The following is a 13375-nucleotide window of genomic DNA, read 5'->3' as shown; positions in this document are numbered from 1 at the left end:
CGGACCTGCAGTACATGCAGCACAGCTGATTTCTTTTCTCTTGTTTTCCCACTACAGTGTCATTTCCAGTACATTTTTGATTACTGTGTTCAATGGCATTATGTGGTTGAAATGACATTTGATACAGTTTTTGAATAAAAAGGCAGGTTTGGCTGTCTTGCTAAGGCTAATTTCATTGCTAGCATTTTATCATACAATTAAATAATATTTTCAAACTTTTTGAAGAATCAGCTTCATGGTAAATTATTAAAAAAATATTCGGTTCATGAGAATATTTCACCTTTTATTTGTAAATGGATTTTTTTGATTCAGTAACCTTTGAAATATTTGATTATTTCACTCATCAATGAAAGTTTTAAAAGTAGTAATTCATATTTTTATCATGTAATTTGAAAGTCTGGGTTTGGGAAAAGGAATCTATAAATAATCTATATATAATGTAACCTTCATAACAAAACCAAAAAATTCATAAAAATAACTGTTACTTTTAATAAATATCAACCCTTCAGACATAAGTGCCCAAAATGTAAGATTCATCCACACACACTGTCAGCATCAAGAGATCATGCCATATACAGTAATCTTAATTCGACAATGCCTAGCACATAGTGGGGATGGCCAATTATCAGTACATACTCATTTTTATTGCATTAACCGAGTGCCTTCTGTCACAGATGTTGATGCCCCTCAGAATCTGGCTGCCAGTAATATTCAAACAGAGACTGCCATGTTGACATGGAAGCCACCAAGAGCAGACACCAGCGGGTATATCCTCAGCTTTGAGTCGGCTGATGGCATGGTCAAGGTGAGTGAACTGCACAAATAAATGACTAAACATTAAACATCATGATTTACAGCAGTTTATTTGGGCCTTAAAACTAAAGCTTGATCATTTTTCCGGTCTACAGTGATTACTACATGCACTGTCCAATGCTTCTGTACTGATAGTTGTATGTTCCTGGTTTTCTTCTCTTGGCTCAGGAGGTTGTCCTAAGCCCCACAGCAACGTATTACAGCATGTCTCAGCTGACTGCCTCCACAGAATACGCAGTCAAACTGCAGGCCATCGCTGGGCCAAAGAGAAGCAGAATCATTTCTACAGTCTTCACCACCAGTGAGCCAATATATGTATTTTACAGCTTCACTACATGATTATGGACTCTTAGTTGTGAAGATGCTGAATAAATAAACTTGCCCTTGGTCAAACTCTTTTCTTTCTATATCACAGTTGGAGTGCTGTACAAGCATCCTAAAGACTGCTCGCAGGCTCTGTTGAATGGAGACACAGCCTCAGGCTTGCACACTATTTATGTGCGTGGAGATGAGAGTCAGCCCCTGCAGGTCTACTGCGATATGACCACTGATGGAGGCGGCTGGATTGTGAGTAATTATTCCTCCAAATTACATGCAGGATAGAAAATTAGCTGTTATTATCTTATAGAGGTTTTTTTAATGGGATAGTTCACTCAAAAATGTACTCACCCATATATCATACCAAATGCTCCAATGAAAGTCATGCAGGGTTTGGAATGACATGAGGGTAAACAAATGATGATTGAATTTGAATTTTCAAGTGAACTATTCCTTTAAAGTCTCATCAAACACAGAGAGCAAAAACAGGCTCTCGTACACAAGAGTCATTGAAATATTGTGGTACCTCCACGCAGGTGTTTGTGAGACGGCAGAGTGGTAAAGTGGAGTTTTTCAGAAACTGGAAGAACTACACTGCAGGCTTTGGTGACCTGAATGATGAATTCTGGCTGGGTATGTTTATATCTGTGCAGACATGGCAAATTGCCAATATTGCCCTTAGTATGGAGGTCCAAATGTGTTATGATATGGTGAAATTTTGAGCATATTGGACTACTGATCCCATTGGCTGTGTCTGCAGGTCTCTCTAACCTCCACAAGATCACCTCCTCTGGGCAGTATGAGCTGCGTGTGGACCTCAGAGATAAGGGAGAGTCTGCATATGCACAGTATGACAAGTTTTCAGTCTCTGAACCACGCAGTCGCTACAAAGTCCATGTTGGAGGATACAGCGGCACTGCAGGTAAAGTATTTGACCCCTTTGTACTTCTATTTATATATATTTTAAATGAATTATACATTTTTGCCTAATTCATTTGAAATAATAAAATAAAACATATATTTTTTGTCTGATATAGGATATACTACAGTACCATTCAATAAAAAAGAAAGAAGTCTCTTATGCTCAACAAGGCTGCATTTATGTATTTATAATATTGTGAAGTATTAATAAAATGAAAAATGTTTTCTATTTTAATGTATTTTAAAATGTAATTTATTCCTGTGATGACATATGATCCGTCAGAAATCATTCAATATGCTGATATATCAAATTTGAAAAGAGGTGATGAACAGCTTTTGAAGAGTAGTGTGTATGTATGCGTCTGTGTGTGTATAAATTATGCTCAAAAGTAAACATACAACTTGATCATTGCTAGTTGTATTAAAATCGGACTGATTTTGTGATGATGATGTTTTAAAGGTGACTCAATGACGTACCACCACAGCCGTCCGTTCTCAACTTACGATCATGACAACGATATAGCTGTCACCAACTGTGCGTTGTCTTATAAGGGAGCTTTCTGGTATAAAAACTGTCATCGAGTCAATATAATGGGCCGATACGGAGACAACAGTCACAGCAAGGTACACATTTCAAACTTGTCATACAGTAGAGACAGATTGACATTTTTGTTTGAGTTCCCTGTAAGAGAATCATGTGAATATGAAAGAGATACACACTATATGTCAAGATAATTTGAATTGGGTTTTTTTCTCCAGGGTGTAAACTGGTTCCACTGGAAGGGTCATGAGCACTCCGTCGAGTTTGCAGAGATGAAGATCAGGCCCGCCAACTTCAGGAACTTTGAGGGAAGGAGAAAGCGATCATAAACCAGTGCGCTCCGGCTCCAACCAACCTTACCCTCCTCTGCTGCCCATTCTCCCCTTGTTCCTCCTGCATCATCTCATCCCCTTCATCTACCAAAGCCACTGCCAGGAGCCCAGCCTGCTCTCTACACTCTCCTATTCATGGAGTACAAGAACAAAAAAAGCTGAAGTCCATACACAGTTGTGTGTGTACCACTTCTGTTCAACAGTAAACCAATAGACTCATAGTGAAGTGTTTAACATTACACACTGTGCCTGTACATCATAAGCACACCAAAGACAGACACTCAGTAACATCTAGATAATACAATGCTGACGGAGGGGAGATTTTGAGTTTGGCTTGGTGCTTTCCAGTTAAAAAATAATGATATTATTCTTACTGTACATCACATACTGTTACAGTGGAGAGAGTTGAATGTTTGTGTGTGGTATTTTATTTAATGTTATTGGAGCCTCTTCCCAAGGCTGTGGTTAGCCTCAAGAATACTTGATCTTTAACTTCTCAATTAGGGTGAGAAGTTTAATGGCACATGATAACTCAGCATTTAATATGCAGGACTGCATAACAATATCTAGTGGGAAGGCTCAGATAACTTTTCATCTCTTTCTAGCCAGTGTGTGATAAATCTAAGTACCCATGCTCTTCTCTCTCCCACAACTCATACTCATCAGTTCTGAAGTCAAGTGGCACGTTTCTCGAACTGGTATCTTTACAGTACTGCTAAGTGTTCATTTATATGCACCTTTTGTCGTGTTTCCTGTACCCTATAACTATATTGGTATTCAGTCACAAAGCATAAGAATCTTGATTTGTTGCTTGATATCCTCTAAAAGATTTAAATGAAACAAAGGTTAAGGCAGGACCTATGTTTAATCTTTGGATTAAGTGATACTTTGATCGCCATTTATGAGCTTGTATAATGTTCAAGAATCATAAAGGAAAAGTAATGGCCAGGTTATTGAAATTATTGTAAACATAGTCTTATATGAAAGTTCTGTTTGCAGAAAGAATTAATATACAAAACAAGTCTTCGTGTTTGCCCCTACCCTGCTATCGACTAAACCACTGACCCATACAATACCCGTGTAAATTATGTCTCGTTTTGGTATTTGAATATTTTTTGTTTGTTTGTTTATTAAATGGGTGTACAACAGGTGTTTCTTTGTAACCCCTCTTACAATAAAACAGATTTTGTTTAATAAATCAAGTTTGCAACGTGCTTATTTGGACAGACAAAATTAGCCTAATGTAACATTTACAATTTTCACATATATTCAAAACATTTCATTCGTTTCATGGAATCCATAAAGGAATAGATGCTGCTGTGTTTTTTAACTTTATTCAAGTATAAGTGCGATCACGTAATCTGATTGGCTGGTTGACTGTTTATCATCACTGTACCAATCCGCAGCAACCTGGTGCAGGTAGATAATGAAACCCATATTTTAAAAGTAGGCGATGTGTATTTATGTTTAATTAGCGTGTTCTCATTCGTCTTTGTTGCTGTACTTCAGAAACCGTTCGCGATTAATGTCACGGATATGACCGTCTAAATTCTGCTACTAAATCACAGTAGGCTCGTTTAAGATGAGCAAAATATGCGCAGAACCGGTTATCGCTAATCACCGTGAAATGCATGCCATGCCGGTTAGCAGGGGCGAATCTAGAAAATTAAAAATGGTCTGACATACACATTTGTGACCCTGGATCACAAAACCAGTCACAAGTCGCACGGGTATTTGTGGCAAATAGCCAACAATACATTGTTTGGGTCAAATTTTTCTTTTATGCCAAAAATAATTAGGATATCAAGTAAACATCATGTACCATGAAGATATTTTGTAGATGTCCTACCGTAAATATAAACATTTATTTTTGTGAGTGAATGCATAATCGCGAACATAAATGACAGCTTAAAAGCCGATTTTCTCAATGTTTAGATTTTTTTTTGCACCCTCAGATAACAAACCATACATCAATGGAAAGCTTATTTATTCAGCTTTCAGATGATGTATAAATCTCAATTAAAAAAAAAATTGACCCATGTAACTGGTTTTGTGGTCCAGTTACATCATGCATATGCAAAGCAGTTGCATTACCACAAAGTAATCTATACTGTTTAAAAATAATTAAAAATAAATAACAAAATGTCAATATCCAGGGCACCAAATCAAGACACTGTATGTTAAAAACATCAACAGATTATAAATGTCTATGAGCTTGTGTCTTTACACTGTTAGTGTTAAATATTTTAGCGTGAATTTGCAGTATATTCCAGGTTGATAATTGCATTACGTTCACAGTAATTTCACAGACGGACTTCTCTTGTATCCACTCTCAGACATTTCTTGTAAAATCTATAGTAGGCTACTTCACTGGCAATTTTGATCAAGTTTTTACTGTTGTACTGTGAAAAAAAGTCTAGGTTTTACAGTGAGTTTACAGCATTTTTACAGTTTACAGGGGCGATGAATTAAAAGGGGCGGTATACACGACACTGTTTATAATTAAACCACATTTTAGATGGCCATTCATTTACACGACAACAGCGTTTTGGAGGCCCAAAAACACAAACCTTTATAATCGGGTTTCAAAGTGTAAGTTTTTGAAAATGATACCGTTATCGTCTCCATGTAAAGTACAAAATGTGAATCTTTGAATATGTGCGTGAGCACATAGTCTTTCTTTACAAAGTGACATTGCCAGCTACTGGCCTGGAATGCACAATACAGATTTTTTTGTTGTTTTTGTGGATCTGTGTGAATGGGGATTGTTTTGATAACACTGTCATCTATACAAAAAAAAAACTTTTCCATTTTTAGTACATAATTGTTGTGTAAACGTACCCCAATTCAGCTATAGCGTAATGCTGAACCTTTAGGCTTGCCATACTTTAATGCTTATTGGTTTAAATAATCGTGATGTACTGTATTGTTCTTTTTTAAAATGTTTGATTTTAAAACTGTGATGATATGTTTTCATGTTAAATATGGTAAATATTCCCAAACTCTCTGAAAGTGTGATCTCTCTATGGATTATATATATAGCAAAAGTTTTAGATTAGTAAGATTTTTTATGTTTTTAAAAAAAGTTTCTTCTGCTCACCAAGGCTGCATTTATTTGATTAAAAATAATAATGATAATTAAAAAAAAACAGTCATATAAAATATTATCAATTACTATATATATATATATATATATATATATATATATATATATATATATATATATATATATATATGTAGACGTTTGCGGTGGGTGGTGTCCGTGCCGGAAGACGTGGTGTCCGTGCCGGAGACGTTGGTGTCCGTGCCGGAGACGGTGGTGTCCATGCCGGAGATGGTGGTGTCCATTCCGGAGACATTGCTGTCCATTCCGGAGACGGCAGTATCCGTGCCGGAGTCATTGGTGTCCATTCCGGAGACATTGGTGTCTTGGCCAGAGACGGTGGTGTCCATGCCGGGGTCCATGCCGGAGATGGTGGTGTCTGTGCCGGTGTCCGTGCCGGAGACAGTGGTGTCATTTCTGGAGATGGTGGTGTCCGTTCCGGAGACGGTGGTGTCTGTGCCGGAGACGGTGGGTGGTGTCCGTGCCGGAGACATTGCTGTCCGTGCCGGAGACGGTGGTATCCGTGCCAGAGTCGTTGGTGTCCTTTCCGGAGACGGTGGTGTCCGTGCCGGAGATGATGGTGTCCGTTCTGAAGAAGGTGGTGTCTGTGCTAGAGTTGTTGGTGTCCATTTCAGAGACGTTGGTGGTGGGTGGTGTCCGTGCCAGAGACGGTGGTGTCCGTGCCGGAGACGTTGGTGTCTGCGCCAGAGATGGTGGTGTTCGTGCCGGAGATGCTGGTGTCCATTCCGAAGACTGTGGTGTCCGTGCCGGTGTCCGTGCCGGAGTCAGTGGTGTCCTTTCCGGAGACGGTGGTGTCTGTGCCGGAGACGTTGGTGTCCATGCCGGAGACGTTGGTGTCCGTGCTGGAGACGTTGGTGTTCGTGCCGGAGACGGTGGTGTCCGTGCCAGAGACAGTCGGTGGTGTCCGTGCCGGAAAGGTGCCAGAGACGTTGGTGACCGTTCTGGAGACTTTGATGTCCGTTCCAGAGACGGTGTTGTCCATGCTGGAGATGATGGTGTCCGTTCCAGAGACGTTGGTGTCTGTGCCGAAGTCAGTGGGTAGTGTCTGTGCCGGAGACGTTGGTGTCCGTTCCGGAGACTTTGGTGTGCATTCCGGAGACATTGGTGTCCGTGCCGGAGTCGTTGGTGTCCTTTCCGGAGACGTTGGTGTCCGTGCCAGAGACGGTGTCTGTGCCAGTGACAGTGGTTGGTGTCCGTGCCGGAGACGTTGGTGTCCGTTCCGGAGACATTGGTGTTTGTGCTGGAGACGGTGGGTGGTGTCAGTTCCGGAGACATTGGTGTTTGTGCTGGAGACGGTGGGTGGTGTCAGTGCCGGAGACGGTGGGTGGTGTGAATGCCGGAGACAGTGGGTGGTGCCCGTGCCGGAGATGTTGGTGTCCGTTACAGAGACTTTGGTGTCCGTGCCGGAGACATTGGTGTCCGTTCTGAAGAAGGTGGTGTTCGTGCGGCGGCGCGCTATAGGACGGGTGAACTGGCTGAAAACTCCAACTACAGTGATGCCATGACTACAATGGCCAAGCAGCTTGAAAAGATACAGCACAACCCAACCCAACCCAACTGGTCTCTGCATTTTACTGTTTTGGGTCGGTGTCAAAATGGCGGTGGGTGGTGTCCGTGCCGGGAGATGGTGGTGTCCGTGCCAGAGACGTTGGTGTCCGTGCCGGAAACGTTGGTGTCCGTTCCGGAGACGGCGGTATCCGTGCCGGAGTCGTTGGTGTTCTTTCCGGAGACGGTGGTGTCTATGCCGGAGACGGTGGTGTCCGTGCCGGAGATGATGGTGTCAAGTCAAGTTTATTTATATAGCGCTTTTCACAACATAGGTTGTATCAAAGCAGCTTCACAGTAATAAATTAAAACAATACATCAATGTTTGTTTCTAGTGGAACGTCCGTTCTGAAGAAGGTGGTGTTTGTGCTGGAGTTGTTGGTGTCCATTTCGGAGACGATTAAGCTTATTTTTTATAATTCTTACAATTATATATAGTTATATAATTATTTAATGTATTATAAATATATGTAATGTATAATTCTTACAATACATTCATATAAACAATATGTTCAGGTTTAAAACAACTTAAGCATCTGTTTGTTAAACACTGCAGTTCAAAAGTAATGATGCTGAAAATTCAGCTTTGCCTCACAGGAATAAACTACATTTTAAAATACATCAAAATATAAGTGTAGTTAAGGAAGCCATAGGGGAGTCATCTACGGGAGTCATCCTAATTCATAAACAGTGTTAAACATAAACTTTTTGTGAACAATTTACATTTAGTCATTTAGCAGACGCTTTTGTCCAAAGCGACTTACAAATTAGGACTAAGTTAAAGCGAGTCATAGTGAAGAGGCAAAAACAACGCAAGAAGTGCGTTATACGAATAATACGAAGTTCAGGCATTATTCAGAGTAGCATCAGCCCGATAAGCGAGAATTTAAAGGAAAAGGAAGGTTTTTTTTTTTTTTTTTTTTTTTTTTGCCGTGTCCACTATAGGCTACTGCTAGGACAAGCGGTCAGCCTATAGTGGACACGGCAAGAGCGCGCTAGTGGGTTTTTTTTTTTTATCTGAATACTCAGTTCTGTTATTCAGTGTTCTATTTGAACAATATTGTCTCTTTCTTCTAAATGGCCCTTGGAATTTTAGAAAAGGGATAAATTGTGGGTCATTCCAGAATTGGAGGACATTTCATGTCCCACCTATGAAATTTCAAATAATCTATGTATAATATACAAAAAAATGAGTCACTGTGTAAAAAACACTTGTCCTGAAACTAAATATATATAGACTTGAAGATTTTTTTTTTCCTAAATATTAATGAAAATAAAAAAAGTCTATAGTACCCACTTAAATGCCATTTTTCTCTTGTCCCACCTTCTAAATGACCAAATTGAATGTTAAATATAACTGTTAAAATACATTTTAAATATCCCTTTTTTTGCATGATTTTGTTTATATATGCCTCTTTTAATTGTTAAAGCATTTTTTTAATTGATATAAATATTTTAAATAATAGAAATGTTGCAATAAAGTTATGTCCCCAACATTGTGCAACCCTGTTACCGAAATATTTAGACTGGCAGAAGAAGAAGAAAAAAACAGTGAGTGACATGATACACAGGAAATAACATCACTAAGCAGTTTGCCACCAGAATGGGTAGAACAAAGGTATATTCTCTCTTTGATTTTTCATGTTATTATACAATTTTTAGCCTTGATTGAATGTGTCACTCTAACAAATGCAACCCTGTTACACTTATTATCAGAATAAGACAAATTAATTAAGGTTTTCTTCTTCTTTTTTACATAAGTAAGTTTGTCCTAAAGACAACAGTTAGAGCTAGCTAAACAGCAAGTTTCTATTCATGAGAAAAAGCTAACATTAGCATTAATTTGCAACCCTGTTACTCACAACCCTGTTACCATAATTAGAGTAACAGGGTTGAATCTCCTTCAGTCCACTCATAAGGGACAATCTATTATTAATAGTTCATGTGACCAGTCTTCATTTAATTTACAAACTAAATATTTAGTATCTTAATTAATAAAAATCAATATTAGAAGAATAAATTAATGAAATATTTAGTGCTGGGAAAAAATTAATCGCGATTAATCGCATCCAAAATAAAAGTTTGTGTTTGCATAATATATGTATGTGTACTGTGTATAATTATTTTGTATATATAAATACACACATATGCATGTATTTATTTAAGAAATATTTGCATGTATATACTGTATATACATTTATACATAATTTATATTATATATAAATATAAATAATTTATATATAAATAAATAAAAATCTTAAATATATACATGCATATGTGTGTATTTATATATACATATATAAAATAATTATACACAGTACACACATATATATTATGCAAACACAAACTTTTATTTTGGATGCGATTAATCGCGATTAATTTTTTCCCAGCACTAGAAATTTTAAAAGAATAATTCCAGAATACAAAATAATGAAAGAAATATAACAAATGATAATAACAAAAGGAGAGAATTTGAGTGAAATATTAACAAATATTAACAAATATAACACCCATTACATTAAGCTAAATAATTAATATAATTTTGATTATAATTTAGCATACATTTCATGTTATTAATGTATTACCCTGTAACTTTTCGCAACCCTGTTACTTAAATTTCAACCCTGTTACCGTATAATTTTTATTAAAATAATAATAAATTACCTTTTTTAGCTCACAGGGGCTTGAGCTATTGTCATTACCGTAGTTTGAAGGATTATATGCATTATGCATTTTAGCAAATACTTGAAAATATATGCTGAAATCAGTCAAATAAAACATGTCAAAAGTAAAAAATTTGGCAAAGATGGAACTCAAAAGTTACTGAAATGAATTTAAATCAATTTAAATCAAGTGATATCTAAAATTAAATATTTATATAGAGTGATTGTGACTTTCTATACCTAATGGCAGGAAATTATATTTTAAAAAATCAATAAATATACTTTTTTCGGGTTCCTGAGTATTGGTAACAGGGTTGCATCCAGCACCAAAAAAAAAAAAAAAAAAGTACTATAAAAAGTGTGCCTTTGATACCTGAGCTGGACGAATCAAATTATTTAATGGTATATTGCCTGTTTTTATGAAATACATAATAAAAAATAGTAAAATAAAGGGCCAATTTTTCAAAATTATGGATGCCTAAATGTCCTCCAATTCTGGAATGACCCTTGTGTTTGTCTTCATAAAATACTATAGGACACTTTTCTGTATCTGTATGACGACCAATAGTGAATAGTAGCCTACAGCAGATATTTCATCGAGGATCCATATGATTACACGGTATGTCTAATGGGTTAAATATGGTTATTAATAGGCATATCTAAATGTAACTTTATATAAATTCACGACAACATATTTCACTCAGTCTCCTGTATAAAACCAACGTTGAATATAACTATCATACAGTAGGTAGCCTGTATAGCCTATCATTACTTTGTCCATCTGAAATCACGCAATCCACTGCGAGAAGAGAACTGTAGCCTACACTTGCCTTCACGGCTGAATTCCAGGGCGAGGCACATCTCAAGTGAGGCTCTCGTAAAATCATGTTGCCAGGGTGTGCGAGGAAAATGCGCTTATGCCGTGGAGAAAATTAGCTAGTGTTTATCGCCTGTTTTGCGATTATTTGTGCGGGTTTCTTTAACATTTTAAATGAAGAACCTCAATAGCTTAATTGTGAATTCAAAATCAAGCAAATGTCGGTCTTTATTCAATCATCAAATCATTGTTTCGCTTCTGTATAGCCTATTCTAGAATAATCTGGCAACTCCGGAGAAAACACGCCCCTGGGACACTGTATAGCTACATGACAATTTTTTATTTATTTTTTTTAAATTAACCTTTATAGCTTATAGCTGGTTTATCTTGTGAATTACGTCCACTTAAAACCGATATAAAATTAAAATGGTTTTACTTTAAAAGTGGGTCAGCAAGTTAAAATGCCGGTCAAGAAGGGTTGGTAACTTCTGCCAAACAAACGCATCTTAGCCTTACGCAAAATTAGCTTTCGTCAAACATTCAAGTTTTGTAACTGTCCCACATGTGTGGGGCGATGAAATTTGTATTGTGTGTTAATATGCCCAAACGATCGCGGTTTAAACTTTTAAAATACTTTGCTTTCGCTGGATTAATAACACTTTTAGTTATCTTCGCTTTCAACGGCACATTACTTTGGCCATCTCTTCCGAAGAGGACTCCAACACCTAAAAAGCTCCATGATGTGATCTCACCGTCAACATACAGATTCATTCTGAACCAGCCAGAACTGTGTGAGAAGAAGAGTCCTTTCCTGGTTCTTATGATCCCAGTGACTCTCAAAAGCAGAGAGGCTAGGACTGCAATTCGAAGGACATGGGGTCAACATGGCTTGATTCCTGGTGTGGACATTTTGCATTTGTTTGTCGTTGGTCAGCCCGCACAAAGCGACCCAGTACTGCAGGAGCACCTTGAGAGGGAGAGCAAGGAATATGGTGACATTATTCAAATGGACTTTGTGGACAGCTATCATAATCTCACAATCAAGACAATGATGATTATGAACTGGATTTCCACTTACTGCCAGGGTGCCTGGTATACCATGAAGATTGATTCAGATGTCTTTCTCAATGTGCATTACCTGGTGGACTACCTGCATGGTCGGGACGAGTCCTCAAGGAAAGACTACATCACTGGATCGGTCATCTCAGATGCTGTTCCTCACAGGGACAGTTCCAACAAATGGTATATGCCAGAGGATCTTTACTCAGACACCTGGTATCCTCCGTACGTGTCTGGAGCAGCATATGTCTTTTCCACTGACCTGGCCAGAAAAATATCATGGGCCTCTAGATTTGTGCTGCCAATTCCACTCGAAGATGTTTATGTGGGGATGTGCCTGCACGTCCTGGGTGTAAAACCAGTTTACGCAACAAGATTTCTGGGACTTAGGAATCTTTTTGAGGTGCGCAGGCTTAGTTATGAAAGGTGCACTTTTTCCAAGCGTATTGCAGTGAATGGCTTTAATCCAAAGAATCTTCTCCGCATTTGGCATGACTTTCAGAAGTCTCAATATACATGTTGATACAGACTACTTCATCAAACTGAAATCCTAAAATTGTATTAAAAGTAGGCTACAGTTCATTCCTTAAGCTTCACACATCAGTGTGATTCAGCATTTATGCAAGAGAGAACAAAATACAGTAGCCTATCAAATGGCTAAGAACACTTACAAAATAATGTATGAGAAAGAATTTTTAATATATAAATAAATAATCAATACATATTAGAGGGAAGGTCAATACATAAATTAATAAATATGTGGAAGTGGTGATGTGAAACACAATCAGCCAAATGCTTGCTGTGGCATGCAAAAGAGTAAAAACACTTTGAGAAATATGTGAAATGGGTCATTCCTGAAGATGGGAGAGTCCTCAAGAAGTGGGGATGCCTGTTGTGCTATTTTCAGGATTTTTCTTCATAGTGTGAAGTAATATCAATAATAATATATTTGGTCTGGTTTCAAACTGTAAAAGACAGCTGATTGGCTGTTTTATGTGCCCTTTTGTAATTGCTGTCAATTTTAAAATCAGAGCAACCCTTATAGATATGTCAGCAATTTATTGTATTAATCGGATTGCATTTATTTAAACTGAGTATATTGTGCTTCTGTCATGAAACATAATTCGTAGCAAATGTGATTATAAAAGAGTTACCACCCATGCACTTTAAACAATAAAAATATTATTTATTATTTTGATAAAATGTGTGATTATTGTCTCCGTTTCCTCTAGGGAAGGTCAC

The 13375-nt window shown here is 37.7% G+C and overlaps 2 protein-coding genes across 3 annotated transcripts in view; both read left to right on the top strand.

The window, feature by feature from the left end:
* tncb (tenascin Cb) overlaps window positions 1-4115 on the top strand; it is a 34128-nt gene extending 30013 nt beyond the window's left edge. For both annotated transcript variants that reach the window (XM_081366776.1, XM_081366775.1), the window contains exons 17-23: window positions 675-805; window positions 982-1114; window positions 1229-1380; window positions 1668-1764; window positions 1892-2053; window positions 2513-2676; window positions 2812-4115. In XM_081366776.1, the coding sequence (XP_081222902.1) occupies window positions 675-805; window positions 982-1114; window positions 1229-1380; window positions 1668-1764; window positions 1892-2053; window positions 2513-2676; window positions 2812-2922 (950 nt within the window). In that variant the 3' untranslated portion in view covers window positions 2923-4115. The remainder of the gene's footprint in view (window positions 1-674; window positions 806-981; window positions 1115-1228; window positions 1381-1667; window positions 1765-1891; window positions 2054-2512; window positions 2677-2811) is intronic.
* A 7334-nt stretch (window positions 4116-11449) lies between these two features.
* Window positions 11450-13290, top strand: b3galt8 (beta-1,3-galactosyltransferase 8). Its single transcript, XM_081364719.1, has one exon. The coding sequence runs from the start codon at window positions 11637-11639 to the stop codon at window positions 12654-12656; it is 1020 nt and encodes a 339-aa protein (XP_081220845.1). The 5' UTR covers window positions 11450-11636; the 3' UTR covers window positions 12657-13290.
* The last annotated feature ends 85 nt before the right edge of the window (window positions 13291-13375 follow it).

The sequence above is a fragment of the Scardinius erythrophthalmus genome (genome assembly GCF_964197995.2).
Source record: "Scardinius erythrophthalmus genome assembly, chromosome: 5".
Taxonomy (NCBI): domain Eukaryota; kingdom Metazoa; phylum Chordata; class Actinopteri; order Cypriniformes; family Leuciscidae; genus Scardinius; species Scardinius erythrophthalmus.
Note: the sequence above shows the minus strand (reverse complement) of the source record. Positions and strands in the feature narration are given on the sequence as shown.